Here is a 20,639-nt window from a genome sequence, read left to right on the forward strand (position 1 = left end):
CTGTAAAGAACATCATCTTTGCTTTGTTTTACTTTGTCATGCTACTTATTGCTATTCTGATCAGATGAAAAGCCATCTGTCGGACATTTTTTGAACTTTTGTACTTTTTTGGTTCTAATAAAACCCCATGTCATTCCAAGAAATGTGTGTCAATTTGTACCTCTCTATCTACATTATTCCGTGATTTATTCAGTTTTCAAATTTATACTGACTTTTTGATCACCCGGTACAAGAAAACAGGGATTACGCCTGTAGTTGGGTTGTTTTGTATAGCGTGATCTCATACATTTTTTTTTTTCATGTTCATGGGAGCGACAATACTGAATCAGAATGAATTCCCTCGCTCTGTGAAGCGCATGCGCTGTGTTCATTGTGACGAGTTAAAACTGTGAGCCGTGACGACACTCGAAACCTCATCCCTGCCATTGCGGAGCGTTGCGCTAACAACTGCGTCTTCGGAGCACTCCTCGTGGATCAACTCAAAGACTCGACTGCTCCATTTATAGCACAATGTCGAACACAATCAATAATATGTCAGTTAACAACTAATATCGGTTGTAAGGAAAGCTGTAAAAATCATAGATTCTACGGTAGCTTATGACAGACTTACCTTCCGTCAAAACTGACATGCATGTGATTTTTTACAGTACTGAGATTCGTGTCATGTATCACTGCACGTCCCTCTTATCAATGCTCGATTAACATATAAGGTTATTATAAATAACTGAAGCGATTTCATAAATGCACTGTAGCTACATTAGTTGACATACTGTCACAAAACTTAAAACTCATACAGAAAAACTAAAAAGTTTTGTATTGTTGCAGCCGCACTTCAGATTTCTGCCACGAGAGCGCAGCAGTGTGCAGTTACGCAAGATGCCAACAGGCGCCGAGAACGTATGTTGCGCTTGAAGTGCATTCACGTAAGTCTGCTGAAGAAGAGCAACAACACTTCAGAACGAAGTTAAGAGAGATTCACCAGCGGCGAACTACATTGGGCGATCTTATGCGCAGTTTAAAGCTTCAGGATGTCTCTGCAAGGGGAAATAAACGGTTAGGCGTGTAGTGAGTGAAGAAACGGTGAAGGCGAATTTCGCACATAGCCCACGTAAGTCGAGAAACAGAGCAAGTAGAGAGCTGAACATACCACAACCAACCACTTGGAAGATCTTAAGGGAGCGACTGTAAATGGAGCCTTATCGCTTGCAACTGCTGTATGACTCGACTTCCGATATCAAAGCCAGACGCTTCGTATTTTCGGCACAGATGCAGCGATTTATGGAAGTGGGTACGTTTTGTGAGAAACTCGTCATCAGTGAAGAAGCAATATTTTTTTGTGAATGGCAAAGTGAACCGGCACGATGTGCGAATCTGGGGGAAAAAGAATAGTCAAAGTGCCTTGCAGCAGATTCGAGATTCACCGAAAGTTAATATGTTTTGTGCAGTCTCACAGCCGGTCAGTGTGGTCGAGCGGTTCTAGGCGCTTCAGTCCGGAACCGCGCGACTGCTACGGTCGCAGGTTCGAATCCTGCCTCGGGCATGGATGTGTGTGATGTCCTTAGTAGGTTTAAGTAGTTCTAAGTTCTAGGGGACTGATGACCTCAGATGTTAAGTCCCATAGTGCTCAGAGCCATTTGAACAATTTTTTTTTTTTTTTTTTTTTTTTTTTTTTTTGCAGTCTCACAGTTTAAAGTCCTTTTTTCCTCTGCGAAAAGACCATTACAGGACACGTGTATCTGGACATGCTGGAAAACTGGCTCATGCCACAACTGGAGACCGATAGTGTGGACTTCAGCTATGAACAGAACGGTGCTCCGCCCGATTACCACCATGATGTTCGTGAATTCTTAAACAGGAAATCGAGAAATCGATGGATGATCGTTGTGTGGTTGAAGATCAGCAACTCATGCCACGGCCTCCACGTTCTCGTGACCTAGCCCCATGCCGTTTTTTTTTTGTGTGGAGTTATGTGAAAGATTCAGTGTTTACGCTCCCCCTGCCAGAACTGCGAGCTCGTATCAGCAGCGCTTTTGAGCACATTGATAGGAACATGCTGCACGAACGTGGAAAGAACTTGATTAATGACTTCATATCAGTAACGGGGGACATTTCGCTTACTTGTGATATGTCAAAGCCCTTTAATAATATGTCAAATAATATAGCTACAGCAAATTTGTGAAACCGTTTCTGTCCTTTATAATGGCCCTGTGCCAGCGCGTGGAATGCTCAGTTTCAGATATTATTAGCATCTGGGGAGAGAGAGACACATGTCTTTGCATTAGAGTGTAGAAGTAGCGATATGGGGACACTGGTTGGCCACTTAAACTGTGTATAAGGAGTGATATGAATGGGGCAACACAGAATACTATGCGAAAAGCAAAGTCCACAGGCAGTTTTACTGCAAGTCTGGTGCTCGCCTCCGTAATTCGGTGTTCCTCACGCGGTAGCTCAGTGTGTTCGGTAAGTTGTTGGCCGTCCTCTGTAGTGAGAAACCTGAGTGAAATTTCCACGTTAGGCTTCGAGACGATGTCATGCGACGTTAGCACAGAACCGATCTCCCCTTAGAAGAACAACGACCAAGAAACAGGAAGAAAAAGTGGTCAGCGTTTGTGACTACAATACAGAGGACCCAATTTCGACTCCCGCTACTGACAGATATTTTTCCTAGGCTAGAATGGAACGGGTGCACTTACCCTCACGATGCCATTTTAGAAGCTACTTGAGCGAGAAGTAGCGGCTCCAAGCAATTGGAAGTTGATAACGGCCGGGAGAGCGGTCTGATAAACCCGTGCCCTTCCATACCGCATCCGAATTACGCCATTGCTAGAAGATGACACTGTGCCGAATGGACCGACAGGGCCAGTATACGGAGCTTTAGCACATAATTTTAGTTGGTACACTCGTTCCGTAGGTGTAAGTAGGTGTGTTGCAATTGTGTACCATAAGGCGGTATAACGTTCCCAGATATGAAAGAGTATGCCTTGTTGCTGTTTTAGGCTACGAGAAAAGATACATGTAAGTCGAGGTCTGTAGAACTTGCGTCGTGGTTAAGACAATCGGTGCGTATTCCTGAAGACGGGGATTCGAATCCCGTGAGCCATCTCCAGCTAGCTTTTCTACTGTTTTACTGAATCAGTTGATAGACCGCTCAAAAGGGGACTGTCAGTTCGTACCTCATCGAATACATTTAGTATTCCGATTATAATGACGCCGCTGGTGATAGCAAGTTAAAACCTAACGATAATCATATTGCCTGTTGGCTTTCGTCTCGTCATCTTCGGCGCGTGTTTGTTTAACTATGCTTGTGACGTTTCTCCAATACGAGTGGCCGGCATTATCAAGGATTCAGCATCCATTGCTAGTGGTCGAAGAGAGTGAATCTTCGACAATGCCGGCCACTCGTACTGACGAAACTGCACAAATATCGTCAAATAAACTTCGGCGAAAAATCCAGAGACGAAATCCAAAATGAAACAGGTGACCAAGTGGTGACGAAAGCCTCAAAAATTTTGTACTAACGATAATCCTATAGACAGATCCTATAAACACCGAGCTAGAGAACTGTAATGAAGACTGGAATCTATGATAGAAAGAAGCGGCTTTCATGTCCATGTTTGGAAAGTATGGTTCACCTCAGTCACGTAAAATGAACTATATTTTATTTACTTATTTATGCATTTATTTTACCTGGCAAGATTAGGGCCTTCAGGCCCTCTCTTACACATAACCAGATAAACTCAGATTGAACAAATTTCAGTTTCTACAGAACATCAAGGACATATAACATGTTATGCAAGTGTCATTAACATGGTAAAAACACGATGTTAGCTTCGAGAGTACCATTGTTTGTGACATACAGATGTTTAGTACGTGTTTTGTTTGATGAGTACGTTATAAGTAAAAATTAAAAGACATACTTTCGTCATGTATTCAACCTAGCCAAATACTTACAACCCTAGTATCTAATGAAATCTAAAATCATGTTCAATCTTAGTTTCACTACTCTGTCAATATTAAGTTGTTGGTAAAAGCATTAAACGCGTATATACTAGGCATTTTTTGAGAGCGATACTTTAGAATACGTGTAGTCTCGTCTATGCGAGGTAATATATTCGAAAGATTGTGAGAAGTAAATAAAGGAGTGTCCAAGAACTGTTTCTATAGCCAGAAATTACGAATTATATATAGTAAAATGTAGTAAACTGATGACAATATGTAATGCTTTACTTTTATAGTGTGCAATAAATAAAGTAAAAATTCACACCACCTCTACTGACACGTGACTACTTAATACTCCTAGAGTAGTAGCAAATAAATTTAGCCAGAGAGTATACGCCGCAACCTGTCAGGGGAGCGAAGAAATTTTAAGATTTTATCTCCAGTCGACGATGAGATCATCACAGAGAACACAAAATTGGGTTGGAGAAGGATGTAGAAGAACATCAGCCGTCTCCCCATCAAAGAAACCATTCCGACATTTACCCTAAGCGATTTAGAGTAACGCTCATACGGGTCGCCAGAAGAGTTTATGACCCATCGTCTTACCAGTGTGCCACCTCGCTTCTTTATGAGCTGTATACATCACAGTGCAAAGCGAACTGCCCGCGTCACAAAAGGAAGTACGAAAGCGTTTCCTAGTGATAGGTGGACGTCACTTCGTGCAGTAACCATCTGTGTACCAAGGGTCAATTTAATTTTTACGCTGTCTGAATGTAGTGACCTGTTTTCGAATATGGAGATTGGTGGGGCAGTAGATCAGATACATTCCATAGCTTACAAGTACAGAGCTGTGTACCTAAATACTTGAGACACTGAACGCTCGCTCGTAATCGAAGGGAGCTACCGAGAAATCTGCGCTGTGTTTGAGACACCGACCTCGTATTTAGGAGGTGCGAGTTCAAATCCCCGTCCGCTCGTGCTGAATTGAGATTCCATGATCCCCTAAAACACTTTGAGGTGGGATAAATGGCAAGATGATTCTTTCAATAAAGCCCTGATTCCTTCCTTCCACTGAGAACTAGAGTTCTGTCTTTATCGATGGCCGCGATATAATAAACTGCAATGCTTCTGCGTTATTCTTTCGATCACTGATCACTGGGACCTGTTTTAGCATTTGTGTGCTATCTTCTGTGGGCAACTACTTACTGGTTTATTGCAGTACGTCATTAATGTCTTAACCTAGGGGTGGAATCTTCTAGAAACACTGTATGAGACGATAGTACATTGTGATACTTGAGGCACTACATCTCCTAGATGCGTTCAGCATTTTTTCTTCAGAAATGTATACACTTTTTTTCTTGACTGTGCCATTGGTAGACTATCAGTAAACACTAAGAAACGCACAAAGAACTTCAACATAATTGTCAAGCAGCGTTATTTTGGTCATTGTGGGCGTGCTGATATCGGTTGTAAACATGAAGACTGATCTTATCGCAATGATGGAGGGTTGGGTGATCACTATTGTGGACTACAGGGAAAATTGATGAACTCATAAATCGACTATGAAAGATAAGTTACCTTATACATGTTCAACACCTCTACAGCACCGAGGTAGATGGCTAAAGGGTTCGTATTTGAAAGGAGCTGATTCATATCCTTGGTTGTGCGCTCGGTTGCAATTTCTTGTGTCTTACCCCGGTAGTATACTTAGAATGTTGCGAGATCACTCCGAGAAGGCCACTGTTGGTTTCATACTACAACAGACGTAATTGGGATTGGAGCATAGTTTATAGCTTATACACTAGTAGCACATATTTTCTTTAATTAGCATATAGTCACGAATTTTTCACATACAAATTCAAGAACGTAATGAAAAAATAAAATCATTTGTAAATTCTGTAGCACACCCCGGATGGAATATAATGCTTTGGAAAATGAAATATAGACTACCGAGAAAGCGGCACGTTTGATCCCAAAATTTCGCTTATTCACAGACTGAAGCACACATGTCTGCAAGTTAATGCTTAGCAGGCTCTGTGTATACAATACCCTAGTAAGGACAGGTTGAACAAAATGAAACCGACTGACAGCTGAGGTATGTACCCTCTAAGAAGCTCTATATCTAACCTTACAATTTCACGTCTTTTTATGTACTCACACAAGCATAATACGTAATGGTTCGGAAGCAACTGTCTTTGTAAATCGAATAGCAGAGCCTATTGTATTGATCCAAAATACACAGGGTTGGGAGATGAAATGCACACTTTCCAGAAACCGTCATGTCTAATGTCATAACTTTGCGTATAAGTACATGCTCACACAAGCCTAATACGCAAGATTTAAAGAGAAACTGTTTTTAAATCGAATAGCGCAACCTGGACGAACTGGTTCAAAATGGTGTACGAAATTGACAGTTAAAATATACGCTATCTGTGATACTGAGTGTCTAATACCGTCATGTCACACGTTCACATACTGAATCTCAAAAGGCTAGTAAGCATTGCTTGATAAGTAACTATATTTTTGAATCGAATACCACAGTGTGGATGTGTTGACGAAAAAAAAAAAACCATTTTTAAAGACGAAATATATACTGACAGTAAGCTCATCGTCTAATGCCATGATTTCACATGTTCATGCATATTCACGAAGACCTAATATGTGACACTTCAGGAGCAAGTGTGTTTGTATACCAAATGCATTGATTCGAAATCCACCGTCTTGGGAGACTGAGTACACAAATTCCAGTAAACTGCACGCTTTATATCACAATTTAGCGCGTACATAAATACTCTCGCAAACCTAGGCACTAATGCTTAAGAAATAGCTGCGTTTGTTAATCCGATACAGCAGCCTGGATGAACTGATCCAAAATGCACCCGTTTGGGAGATGAAATACACAGTGTACAGGAAGCTCAACGACATAATTTCGCCTGTTCATACATACTCGCACAGGCCTAATATGTGATACTTCAGAAGCAATTCTGTTTGAAAATGGAGTAGTATAATTTGGATGTATCGATCCAAATTACATCAGTTTGGTAGTAAACGCACAGATTCACGTTTTATGTCACAATTTCGCGAGGTGGTATGTACTCACACAAATGTAGAAAGTAGCGCTCAAGAAACAGTTGCGTTTGTAGATCCACTAGAGCAACTAGGGTGAACTGATCCAAAATACACCCATTTGGGAGCTGAAACTCACACCATCTAGGAAACTCCTCTTTATTTTGGCGTGTCGCATCACAGTGATCACTTCAGTAATAGATTCCTCGGACTCGCTCGTTTGCAGAGCACTCGGGTACGGCACCTTCTGGAACTCCACTGGCACTGCGGACTCGCCAGGCACTCACCTGGTGCCGTCTTCGTCCGGAGCCCCGACGACGCTGGTCTCCTTGGCGGTGAGGCCGTTGTAGTGGATGCGTCGCTCCTGCTCGCCGTCGACGAGCGCGTCGGTAGCGACGAAGTTCCTGACGAGCGTCGCATTGGCGTCGGCGTCGGCGGAGCGCGCGCCGGCTGGCAGCAGCGCCAGCAGAGGAAGGAACCAGAGGGCGAGCGTCGCTGCGGCGGAGCGTCGCTGGCGGAGCGCGTGTGCGGGCATCGTGAGGCGGCAGCGGCGGTGGCGGAGGCGGGACTGGGCGGCCGCGCGCGCCGCCAGCGCTTATAAGCGGCCGCCGCCCGCTGCCCGCTGCTGCTGCTGCTGCTACCACCTGCCGCTCCGACGCCGCCGCTGCGCCCATTCAGTCGGCCGCCGGACACCGGCCGAGTCGGACGCCGCGGGAGTAGCGTGCTCTCCCACATCTGCAGCCACACTCCGCAGTGCACGGCAGAGGGCACTTCCTGCAGCTGCTAGCCGTCACCTTTCCCGTATTTTACATTGACTTCCAAGGAAACTCTTAACAGCTACACTTTCGTGCCTTGAAAACTGTAAAAACAGAATTTTTTTAATCGACTATTACGATTATTTGACATATGCTTTATGCGAATTAGGAAGGAGAAAACCGACCAGTATTTTTTTTTTTTACTACAGGGTGACTCACGGGAGACGGGCGGTTTTTTAATTTTTTTTTATTATTTTGAGCTTTTCCCCATTACAGAGGCTTATATCCAACATAATAATTTACTTGGAAATTACAATACAAACAATACACGTTCTTAAACTATATTTTCAAAATATTCCTCCAGGTGTTTCGATCTTGTGTGTCCTCTTCCTCTGCGCCCATTCTCCTCATTGTGTGCTGTACATTCTGGAGCCAGGTGGTCATAGGTCGTCCTCTTCTTCTCCTCCCCTCTGGTTCCCACTCCAGTACCAATTTTGGTATTCTCGTTTTCTCCATTCGTCGTACATGCTCGTACCACTGTAATTTCTTCCTATCCATTAAGTCATATTGTGGTGTGCGTACTGTAAGACCTTCAGTACACACACCATCAGATTATTTGACTTGTCGCTCTAGCGAAGTAGGCGAGTGTCAGCAATATGTCTCGTGGTCTTATCGTGGCGTGTTTCTCTTCTGCCGTTAGGTCAGACGATAGAAATGCCACTTGCACGCTTAGAGTAGCAGATTGACGGTGACCAACGTTAAACAGAACTTGATCAATTTTCACACACATTTATTAAAATAATAAAAAACATAGACCTTACGTAACTTGATTCTGGATGCTGTTACAATTGACAATCTGAAGTTCCTTTGGTTTGGTATGTTAATCTTATTCTCACATATCTCTGATACTTGACAAAAGTGTCTATACATTCATCTTCATGGCTATGTACAGGAATATGATAATCTTATTAGGCGCTGACTGAAACTTGACTATAGACTGGTACAGACTGACTAATCGGATGTCTGTACACTCGTTATAATACCTCGAGCGTTCAGGTATCACTGCGCGAGTGTGATCCGCAAGGAGAAAAGGTTCTACATTAGCAGCAATTTAATTGGCTGCGTTACATATTAATACGCGGGTCGGCGGAAGCAGAATTTGGTCCGCCTCTAAGACAGCGCCATCTCGTAGTGAGGAGACGGACGAGCGCTGCGCCTGCGCTTTTGTGCTTAGCGGGACGCGCTCTAGTGGGAAAGTTGTGTACACGCTGACTACGCAGAACTATGTACACAACACACATATTCTTTCTTTTATTTCCATTCTCCTTATTATTTCGGTGTTCCTTATCTTTTCTTTCCTGGAGTTTCTTGCCGATCTTCTCCAGAAGTCCATCTCTAGAGCTTGTAACTTTTTAATGTGCTTCATGTTAATTGTCCAGTTCTCCGTTCCATACAGAACCACACTCTGTAATATCGATTTGTATATTAATTTTTTAGTTCTGCTCATTACATTCCTGCTCCAAAAGACTGAGTTAAGCATCCCAATGGCCCTCCGTCCGCTACTAATTCTTTTATTGATTTCTGACTCTGATTTTCCCTCGATTTTTAAAATGGATCCCAAATAACAGAAAGTGTTTATCTTTTTGATTTTCTTTCCTTCAATGTATAGCTCATCTGAATCACTAGTCAAGTACTCTGTTTTTTGGTAATTAATCTTCAAACCCCAAGTTTTGTATGCTACTGCTAGTTGATTGCACATATAGTTAGCATCCTCCCCATCTACGACTACTTGATCATCAGCAAACAATAAATGATGTAGGTAAAATCTATTTCATATTTATAATCCCATACTATTACATTTACGAGACCATGTTCAAAGGCTAATATCTATATAGATTTTAAATAATGATGGTGACATGGGACAGCCCTGTAAAAGGCCTTTGCTTGTTCTAAATTTCTGCGAAAGTTTATTACCAACTTTCACTTGGCAAATGTTATCTTTATACATCTATTGTATTATTTTAATCAAGGAAAGGTTTATGTTTGCCATAAGTAGTGCTCTCCAAAGTAATTGGCGGTTTTTAATGAAATAATATTCAGCCAACTTTAAAATTAATGCATGTTTATTTACACAAAATCAAAGCTCATTATTTGCCATTTTAGCTAACAAAGTTATTTGTGAAAAATAATGTCGTCAGGGTGATGTCCATCGTTTCGAATGCAGGACTCAAGTCTCTTCTCAGAATCCTCCATCACACGGACTAAAATCTCTGCAGGGATGACAGCAATTTTTTGAATGATTGCGTTCTTCAACTCGTCCAAATTTCGTGGTTTGTGGTTATAGACACAGTTCTTAAGGTAACCCCACATAAAAAAGTCACATACTGACAAGTCGGGAGATCTGGGAAGCCTAGGAACATTGCCAAAACGTGAGATAATGCGGCCAGGAAGCATGTGTCTAAGAACTGTCACTGAAGTGTTTGCGGTGTCCGATGTTGCCCCATCCTGCTGAAACCAAACGCGTTTTAAAGGGATTCGTCTTCTTAGTTTTGGTTTCAAGAATTTTTCAAGCATACGAATGTAACGAACCAAATAAACAGTAACTGTGGCCCCGTTCTCTTTATATATATATATATATATATATATATATATATATATATATATATATATATATATATATACGGTCGCAGGTTCGAATCCTGCCTCGGGCATGGATGTGTGTGATGTCCTTAGGTTGGTTGGGTTTAAGTAGTTCTAAGTTCTAGGGGACTGATGACCTCAGAAGTTAAGTCCCATAGTGCTCAGAGCCATTTGAACCAATGCCAACAGAGCTAACAGCACACCAGACTGTTACTTTTTCTGTGTGTAGACGCTGGTGGATAAGGTGTGGGTACTCTGGAGCCCAGTAACGTAGGTTTTGCTTATTCACAGCCCTGTATAAATGAAAATGGGCTTCATCGCTCATCAATAACATTTCATTTTCATTCGATCCCAAAATCACTTGTATTCTGTAAACGAAGTCTTCTCGTACAGCCAGCTGGGGTGGCCGAGCGGTTCTAGGTGCTACAGTCTGGAACCGCGTGACCGCTACGGTCGCAGGTTCGAATCCTGCCTCGGGCATGGATGTGTGTGATGTCCTTAGGTTAGTTAGGTTCAAGTAGTTCTAAGTTCTAGGGGACTGATGACCTCTGATGTTAAGTGCCATAGTGCTCAGAGCCATTTGAACCATCTTCTCGTACAGCAAAATCAGTTTCCTTAAGTTGTTGGACAATGAGCATTTTGTAGGGATGGACTTTTAATTCTTTATGAAAAATTCGTTTAACCGATTCACGATTGATTCGTAACTCACTAGCATGACGTCTAGCTGACCGTCGTGGGCTTCTGACAGCCGCTTGCCTTACGCTTTCAGCATTTCTGGTGTCGTTACTCTGCATTCCGTGCCAGGATGCTTCTTCACCAGTATGTTTCCAGTTTGTCTGAAGTCTTCCACCCATCTGAGGATTGTGTTACGGCTCGGAACAGCTCGATGTCGACCGACATTAAACCGACCACGAAACAATCGCTGCATAGGAATAACAGACTCACCACTTTTCACGAAACTGTTATAGACAAGCACTCGACGTTGCAAGTCCCACTGCTCCATAGTGACTGAGTAAATGAAATGGCGTCTTGTGTGGATCAGAACTATCCCCACCACGACCACCTCCCACCACCGCGCCCTCAGTACTACGCAGTTCAAAACCGTCCGTCTCCCGTGTGTCACCCTGTAGTAACCGGGTAAATAAATCAAAATATCAATTAACCATAGCAGAATGCCAATTTTTTTTTCAATCAACTTTTTTTTTAAAAGAAATATATTAGCATTGGTTTGAAATAATACGTGTGTTTTAATAATAATGCTGTTTTAATAATAATGCCGACAGAAACGAGCAACACAAACAAGGCATAAGAATTGGTACAGCTCTGATCACACAGTAGTGTCCCTGCTGCCGTGTGTCGTGGCTTAAGGTACGCTTCGTCATCGGACATCCGTTGTATTGCAGAATGGTACCAGCCCCAGTCGGGAAGTGTTTTTAGGAAGTGACGCAATAATGAAATACAGTGCTTCATTTGTTTTAAAACATAGATTTGTCTACGATGTCTATGAAATACAAAAGAGGAAGGAAATTATGGTAACAATAACAAAGTAAAAACTTAACAAGTCTTTCATGGTATACAATAAACACAGAAGGTGGCTGATCTGCTACCTGCGTCCGCATACTACGCCTTAATCTTAAACAGTCCTCGAAAACGGAAAAATTAACACGAAAAACAGAGGTCTTCAACCTCATTTTTCACCCTTTAGCACTGATTGTTCGTAATGCCCAAATACAGGTATAATCTCCGAGTACAATATAATTTTTGGTTCAAATCAAATGGCTCTGAGCACTATAGGACTTAACATTTGAGGTCATCAGTCCTCCCTAGAACTTAGAACTACTTAAACCTAACTAACCTAAGGACACCACACACATCCATGCCCGAGGCAGGATTCGAACCTGCAACCGTAGCAGTTGCGCGGTACCAGACTGAAGCGCCTAGATCCGCTCGGTCACAGCGGCCAGCTACAATATGATTTATTTTGACCAGAGTTTCAAAAAGTTAGAATCAATAGGAGAGTACTGGTGATATTAATACTATTCAACCAGTTATCACTTTTCGAGAAAAGTGGCGAACGGTAGACGGACTATTCATTTCATTTAACATTTTGATTCTATGTATCTTGAAACTGAGAAAGTCAAACTTTTTCAATATTTGTTACATTTCTACGTTTATTGCAGGAAATAATAGGAACGAGAAACAGAAAATCGATTATTTCAGAAACCGGTCATTTAGAGCAGTTGTAACGGTCAGGTTAAACTGGTGTGAAAAAAAACCACTATTGTTTCAGCGATAAATGCCATCCCTAATGCGCATGTCTAGTAATGTCACAATATAGAGACATAAGGAACACGCAACTTGCATGAATTACACCGCTATGTGGGTTTATTGCATTATCTTTGATAACTGCCGCATTCAGTACAATTGACAGAAGGGTAGACGGCTCGACACACGTTTCAGAGAACATTTAAATTAAACCAGTTCAAAATCTACCTTGTGCTCACATTTAGGTGAACAGGGGCTGTCTGTCTCTAATTTGCCCAAGTAATTTAAAGATGCTACACAGGGAAAATAAGCACCATATACACAATAACACTGTAAGGAAAAAAAAAAAGGATGACACACCACGAAGGAATAATCCAAATGGGAAGAAAATCGCTAGATTTGATGTACATGTATAGAAAAATAAATCATTTCAGTTTCAGAAAATTTCTATGGTTTATTCAAGAGAAAGAGTTTGACAAACTGAGCAAGTCAGTAACATCTTGCTGCAGGAGGAGAAAGATATTAGTGTTGAACGCTCCGTCGACATCGAGGGCATTAGATGCAGAGCACAAGCTCCGATTAGGGATGGATAGGGAAGGCAGTCGGCCCATGAAACCCTGATGGAAACTTTGCCGACGTGATCCAAAAAATTAATCAGTGGGCGGAGAGGGCACAATATCACCGAATACAGCGTGGCGGAGTGGCGTCGCTGTGCAGACGTTGGCCGACCTTGTGGTGCTGCAAGGCTGCGCTCGTCTATTCACTCCTAGCTATCTTGCTAAGCATATAGCTGAACCAAAACTTCCTATCTCCAAGCTCAGTCGTTCCATTTGATAGGTCCTAAACTGCAGAGATGCTCACTCTGTCTCAGGCAAGCTGAGTAAAGAACGCCACGTCCACACTCTAGGCAAGCTGGGAATGGAAGACTTCTACGGGGACTTCTCCCAGTCCGCTCTTCGCCTCGGTTTCCCCTCCAGCAAAATCATTTACGCCAATTGCAGCACAAGTCGCGTTAATTATGCGTCGCTTCCCAGCACCGACCAATGCCTGCTCTGGGACGTGAACAAATTCCCACAAAATTTCCCTTCCTCTCAACTTCTGTTATTTAGCTCCTCCCAGGCCACCCATCAAGGTTAGCGTCTGCACAGACACCGATTTTTCCGGAATTCTGACTCCCAGGAGAGTACTTCAAATTCCTCAGTCCTACGTTCCCATCGGAGGCCAGCGTATTTTATTCTGTCGCTCTTCACCTGATTTACTGCAGACTCTGTGGACCGTGAATTCAGTGTGAAGTTGCTATAGTCATGAACACGCATATTTTGACCTCTGTTGACCGCTCCACTGTAGCTTTGCGCGGCTTTCTCGCATGTTTCCCTGAAAACGGGACGACGAACATTTATCAACAGGCATACAAGTTCTCCATCTGTTTCCCAGTACACCAGCATGGGGTCAACCACCGACTCACTGTCACTCATCTTAAGGCAGCTGGAGGCCGCGCCCCGTTACCGCTTTCTCAGAGCTTGAGTCACCCTAAGCTGCCTTTTGTCACTTCCCTTCGCCGCTCCCCAGTTGGCCACGGTCAACTCTAAATATTTCCCTGGGGTAAACTAGCATCCAGTAAATCGACTGGTTTCCACAAAGTTTTCATGTCGTATGAATTATTTTAAAACCATCACCTGACATTAATTATTCCAATACTTCCATACTATACCCTCTACAAGATGCATTGTGCCTTGTCAGTCATTTTGTTCAGCCCTACTGTTCACTCAACGTGAGTTAGGTGATCTTTAATGACTTCATGTAAGGGGCATAGTTCTTGCCATCTTACAGTGTCTATATTGGCCACAGTAAAGTATGAAACACAATTCTTCTCTTATTTGTGGAATGTGTCAACCAGGTCGCCATAATGAGCGCTCCAGCGAGCCTTTAATTTTGTCAATGTGCTTCGGGACCTAAGCTGAAACCACACTGCTGAACTGCACAGATAAATTGAACATCATCTCTGGAATGGTGTGGTGTAGATCAGCAGAGAATCCGACATATAAGTGTACGATATATGTAATACACGCGTGTTTAACGTCTTCTCGTAAGCCCTTGGATCGATTTCAGCCAAACTTGGTAGACACATTACTTACTGCTATGTGGGTAAAACGACCAGGCTGCCTCTGGGATGAGTGTTGATGATAATAGGGCGATGGGCAAAGAAAAGGGGAGCAGGGAGTGAACAGGCAGAGAGTGGAGCGGGGATGAGGAGATGGACAGGCAGAGAGGGTGGGAGAGGGGGTGGACACGGAGAGGGGGAGGAGGGCGTGGACTAATAGATGACTGGAATAAATACTGCTCGGGTAAATCCAGGTTTCTCAGCCAGTATTTAAATTTTAGCTATCCAGTCCCACTTCTTAGTGACGCAGTGTTAAGGAAGTACTTGTGTGTGTGACTACTTTCATCAAACTTTACGATACAGTGTTACCAAATTATTTCCTGGGTGGTTAGAGAACTCCTCCCTTGGGAGCAAAGACTATCTGCCTGTTAAATCAGCCACAGCGACCTCAGAGAATCTTGGTCCTCTCAGATCAGAGATAGAAGAGATTAATATGATTTTAGTAAACTACAGGAGCATCCAAGGAAAGGTCCCATAGTTAGTATCGCTTATAATACACAAATAGTATTGGGAACAGAAAACTGGTTGAAACCAGACGTCAGTGACAGCGAAGTCCTAAGTTCAGATTGGAAGTTTTATAGTAAGGATAGGTTAGCAGCCAGTGGTGGCGGCGTGTTTATTGCAGTAAAAATATTTAGTAAAATCCAGCTATGTTACCACGGATTCCGAATGTGAAATAATCTGGGTGAAATGGAGAATCAAGAAACGGTCAAAAATGGTGATCGGATGCTTTTATAGACCACCTGGGTCAGTATCTGCAGTTGTAGAGTGCTTCAGACAGAACTTGCAGAATATCATCAATAATTTTCCTGATCATGCCGTTGTAATAGGGGGTGACTTCAACTTGTCAGGTATAGATTGGGAGTGTTCTGCCATGAAAACTGGTATCAGAGACAGATGTCTTGTCAGAAAATTACCTTGAGCAGATAGAGAACCAACTCGAGAAGGTAACCTTATAACAATACCACCACTTGCAAAGTAGGTTAGAAATCAGATTAATAATGTTGCTCACGCAGCATGTGTTCGCTTTATCGGGCAACAACAAAGTTATTGACTGTGGATGGCATCGTCAGAACGGAAATAATGAAGCCGCTGTAGAAAAGTCATTAATTTGCCACTTATCTTGAATGGATTCCCACGTAGATTTCGTCCAAGTTGTTATGGCTCATATTGTTGATTCTAGGGTGATTCCGCTTTGACTTCTAGAAGGTCCAGATCTGTATTTTAGCAATATTTGAAGACCTAACAAATGCGTTTTCAGGAAATTCTTAATGATCAAACAATCCCAGATGAGAACAATGGTATGGTAGAAATAATTTTTGACTTGGTATTAACGATCCAAATTTTTATTAAACTTCTTGTAAATTCACATATACATTGTCACATCATCAAGAAAACAGTTTTGTATCAGTCTTCATATATTTAATTTCCACTTTAACCAAACACAAGTCTTGAATGTTCTTTTACAAAGCGAAATAACAACTTAACTTCTGCAAAGTGAAACAAAGACTGCTCTGTGCGCATTCGCGCCAAAACTGTTACAAGTAAGTCAAAGATTATGACAGTCTCACAGAAATGAGTACACACAAGAACCATATCACTGTAATATATTGATAGATCGGAGTACCTATACATTAATAAAACCAAATGTGAATATTGTCACAATAATATGTCTGTTACTTCGCAGAAAAGTAGTGCGATATTACTAGTATCGAGAACTGGGGTTGGAGTGCCGTAATGGTCACGTAAATAAAGAACCATTACAACCTCCTGGCAACAAACAAACCTGAAATTATCGAATCAGTTAACTTAGCATCTATGACGACGGGTCCTACAAGGAATGTTAAGAAAGGAAGGGAGTATATTTGCTCGGCAAGGTTGACAGAATACAAATTCCACAATATCTCAGCAGTCAGTATCAAATATTCGGTGATGAGGACGAAGATGTTGAGAACAAATGGAAAAAATTCAAAGGCATCGTTCAATATGCCCTAGACCAATATGTTCCAAGTAAGGTTTTAAGAGATGGGAAAGATCCATCATTGTTTAATAGTCGTGTTAGAAAAGCGCTACGTAAACAAAGAGGACTTCATCTCCGATTCAAAGGAAGTAAAAACCTAGCTGACAAACAAAAGCTGAACGAAGCGATAATGAGCGTAAGGAGAGCAATGAGAGAAGCGTTCAATGATTGTGAAAGTAAGACGTTGTCAACCGACCTGAGTAAAAATCCTAAGAGATTATGGTCGTTTGTAAAATCAGTAAGTGTGTGAAATTCATCTATTCATTCTCTCAGCGACCACACCGGCACCGAAACGGAAGATAACAGAGAGAAGGCCGAAATACTGAATTCGGTCTTCCGAAGTTGTTTTACCGCGGCAGATTGTAACACTGTCCCTCCTTTCAATCGTCGTACGAACATCGAAATAGCAGATATCGGGATAATCGATCGCGGAACTGAAAAGTAACTACAATCGCTTAGTAGTGGAAAGGCTTCAGGACCAGATGAGATACCTGTAAGATTCTATAAAGAACTTGCTCCCCTTCTAGCAGTAATTTATCGTAGATCGATTGAGCAACGAAAGGTACCTAACGACTGGAAAAAAGCGCAGGCCATTCCCGTTTTTAAGAAAGGCCGTAAGACAGATCCACACAATTATAGGCCTACATCGTTGACGTCATGCTGGTGTAGAATTATAGAACATGTTTTTTGCTCAAGAATTATGACGTTCTTGGAAAATGAACATATTCTCTATAAAAATCAACATGGATTCCGCAAACGGAGATCCTACGAAATTCAACTCTTCTGTTCCTCCATGAGATCCACAGCGCATTGGACAACGGCACTTAGGTTGATGCCGTGTTCCTTGATTTCAGTAAGGCATTTGACACCGTCCCGTATTGCCGTTTAATCAAAAAAATACGAGCTTACGGAGTATCGGAGCAGACCTGCGATTGGATTGAAGACCTTCTTGCAGATAGAACTCAACACGTCGCTCTTAACGGAACTAAATCGACAGATGTAAAGGTAATATCCGGAGTACCACAGGGAAGTGTGATAGGACCGTTACTGTTCACAATATATGTAAATAATCTAGTAGAAAGCGTAGGATGCTTTTTAAGGATATTCGCAGACGATGCAGTTGTCTGTACCAAAGTAGGAACGGCAGAAGATAGTAAGAATTTGCGGAAAGACCTGCATAGAATCGATGAATGGTGCAGAATCTGGCAGTTGACTCTGAACGTAAATAATTGTAACATATTGCGCATGCATAGGAAAAGAAATCCACTACTGTTCTGCTACACTATTGATGACAAACAGCTGGAGACAGCATCTGTCGTAAAATATCTGGGCGCAACTATCCACAGCGACCTGAAGTGGACTGACCATATTAAACAGATAGTGGGAAAAGGAGACACCAGACTCAGATTCATCGGAAGAACCTAAAGGAAATGTAACTCATCCACGAAAGTAGTGGCTTATAAGGCGCTTGTTCGGCCGATTCGTGAGTATCGTTCATCTATCTGGGATCCCTGTCAGGTGGGACTGATAGAGGAGATAGAGAAGATCCAACGAAGAGCGGCGCGTTTCGTCACGGGATCGTTTAGCTGGCGAGAGAGCATCACGGAGATACTAAACACACTCCACTGGCAGACGTTACAAGAGAGCCGTTGTGCATCACAGAGAGATTTACTATTGAAATTTCGGGACAGAACTTTTCAGGAGGAGTCGGGCAACCTATTACTTCCCCCGACATATATGTCGCGTATTGACCACGAGGAGAAAATTCGAGAAATTAGAGCCAACGCAGAGGCTTACCGACAATCATTCTTCCCACGCACTATTCGCGAGTGGAACTGGGTTGGAGGGATCAGATAGTGGTACCGAAAGTATCCTCCGCCACACACCATTAGGTGGCTTGGGAAGTATGATGTAAATGTAAATAAGAACATTACTTTTTGCGTAGCTTGGAGGTTTCAGGCCTCAGCTATTACTGCTTATAGGAGCAGTGATTACTTTTTATACAACACAAGTCTTTCAACATCAACATTGATTATTTGGCAAGGGTGCTAGAATATATTTTAACACTCTAAAGAACAGCTTACGCCACTTCTTGCGCAAATGCAAAACTAAAATCACTCTGGATTTCTGGTATTAGGTAATATGTGTGTACTCGAGCAATTAATGATCTTAATGACACTCGTCTTTCAGAAGTAGTATGTCCGTAGCGTGTAAAGGAATATCTAATAATGTTAAAATAAGCAACGAAATGGTTCAAATGGCTCTAAGCACTATGGGACTTGACATCGGAGGTCATCAGTCCCCTAGTACTTAGAACTACTTAAACCTAACTAACCTAAGGACATCACACACATCCATGCCCGAGGCAAGATTCGAACCTGCGACAGTAGCAGCAGCGCGGTTCCGAACTGAAGCGCCTAGAACCGCTGGGCCACAGCAAATAAGCAACCATTTAGCGTTGAGCTTTACTCTGAATAGTTATAGATCCTGTGTTTCAATAACAGTTTAAAAAATTGTATTTCATTTCTTGTCTTCTTTGTTTTTCGGTCCTTTTCTCCGCAGTTGCCCGTATACAAGTTGTTTAACAGCGTATTTTGAAACTCTTATGAAAGTCGTATTAAGAAGAAACCGCTTCGTTTTATTTTATTTGTTTGCTAGGATCATGAACAGTTCTCATCCTACTACAATCAGCATTAATTCTTATCGTTGCTCACGGTTTTTTTTTTTGTCATTCTTCTTGATCTTCCACATATACGTGTTACATTTTAGTACACAGCACTTTCACTAACACTTAACACATTCATGTTTTTGTGTTGTGAAGTACTACTATCATATCGCCATTTCGTGTGTTTTGTTTTGCTCTTACGGGATGCGTTCGTCTCTGTTTTGGAAATGATGAAAGCGTCTGTTACTACTCTGTGTGTGTGTTTATGTTTTTCACCAGGTTGTGTGTGTGTGTGTGTCGGGATGTGAAACGGGAATAAAAGTTGCTAAATTTAAACTCCCAAAACAAATAATTGAAATCAGGAAAAGAAAGGACGTTGATGTATCATCCATCATAAACATTGTGAGAAGATTTTACAGCAATATGCATGTCATCCTGATCTGACTTAAGGTCATGCACACTGCAGAGATCTCTGTAGCAGAAATACATTTCAAACCACCAAACACGTCCCTGCTGTATCACGCCACTTTTATTTGAAGAGGCTGCACAGTCTTTGCTGGGCCCACCGCCTGGAGAACAAAGGTCCTGGAAGATGAGATAGCGCCTGTTTCTGTCGGATGCGCTTTCTTGTGATGCGGATCGCGGCGTATGTTCGTGAATGGAATTCAGAGAGCAGATCGCTGAGGCAAGCCCAACATCGATGTAGGTAAACAATGAAAAATCGTATACAGACTGTGTATCGGGTGTGCGGTGGGAGCCAGCTCTCAGTACTTGAAATTCCCAGCCCAATCACGTTTTCTGATCTTTATCTAGCAGCATAACAGATCTGACAAGCTTTAGGCTTTTATAAATACACTCCTGGAAATTGAAATAAGAACACCGTGAATTCATTGTCCCAGGAAGGGGAAACTTTATTGACACATTCCTGGGGTCAGATACATCACATGATCACACTGACAGAACCACAGGCACATACACACAGGCAACAGAGCATGCACAATGTCGGCACTAGTACAGTGTATATCCACCTTTCGCAGCAATGCAGGCTGCTATTCTCCCATGGAGACGATCGTAGAGATGCTGGATGTAGTCCTGTGGAACGGCTTGCCATGTCATTTCCACCTGGCG

General features: G+C 42.3%; 1 protein-coding gene across 2 annotated transcripts in view; it reads right to left on the bottom strand.

Moving 5' to 3' along the window:
- The window catches only part of LOC126461788 (uncharacterized), a 425,449-nt gene extending 417,892 nt beyond the window's left edge, over positions 1-7,557 (bottom strand). For both annotated transcript variants that reach the window (XM_050096024.1, XM_050096023.1), the window contains exon 1: positions 7,293-7,557. In XM_050096024.1, coding sequence (XP_049951981.1) covers positions 7,293-7,540 — 248 coding nt within the window. In that variant the 5' untranslated portion in view covers positions 7,541-7,557. The remainder of the gene's footprint in view (positions 1-7,292) is intronic.
- Between the last annotated feature and the right edge of the window lie 13,082 nt (positions 7,558-20,639).

The sequence above is a fragment of the Schistocerca serialis genome, chromosome 1 (assembly GCF_023864345.2).
Source record: "Schistocerca serialis cubense isolate TAMUIC-IGC-003099 chromosome 1, iqSchSeri2.2, whole genome shotgun sequence".
Classification (NCBI taxonomy): Eukaryota; Metazoa; Arthropoda; class Insecta; order Orthoptera; family Acrididae; genus Schistocerca; species Schistocerca serialis.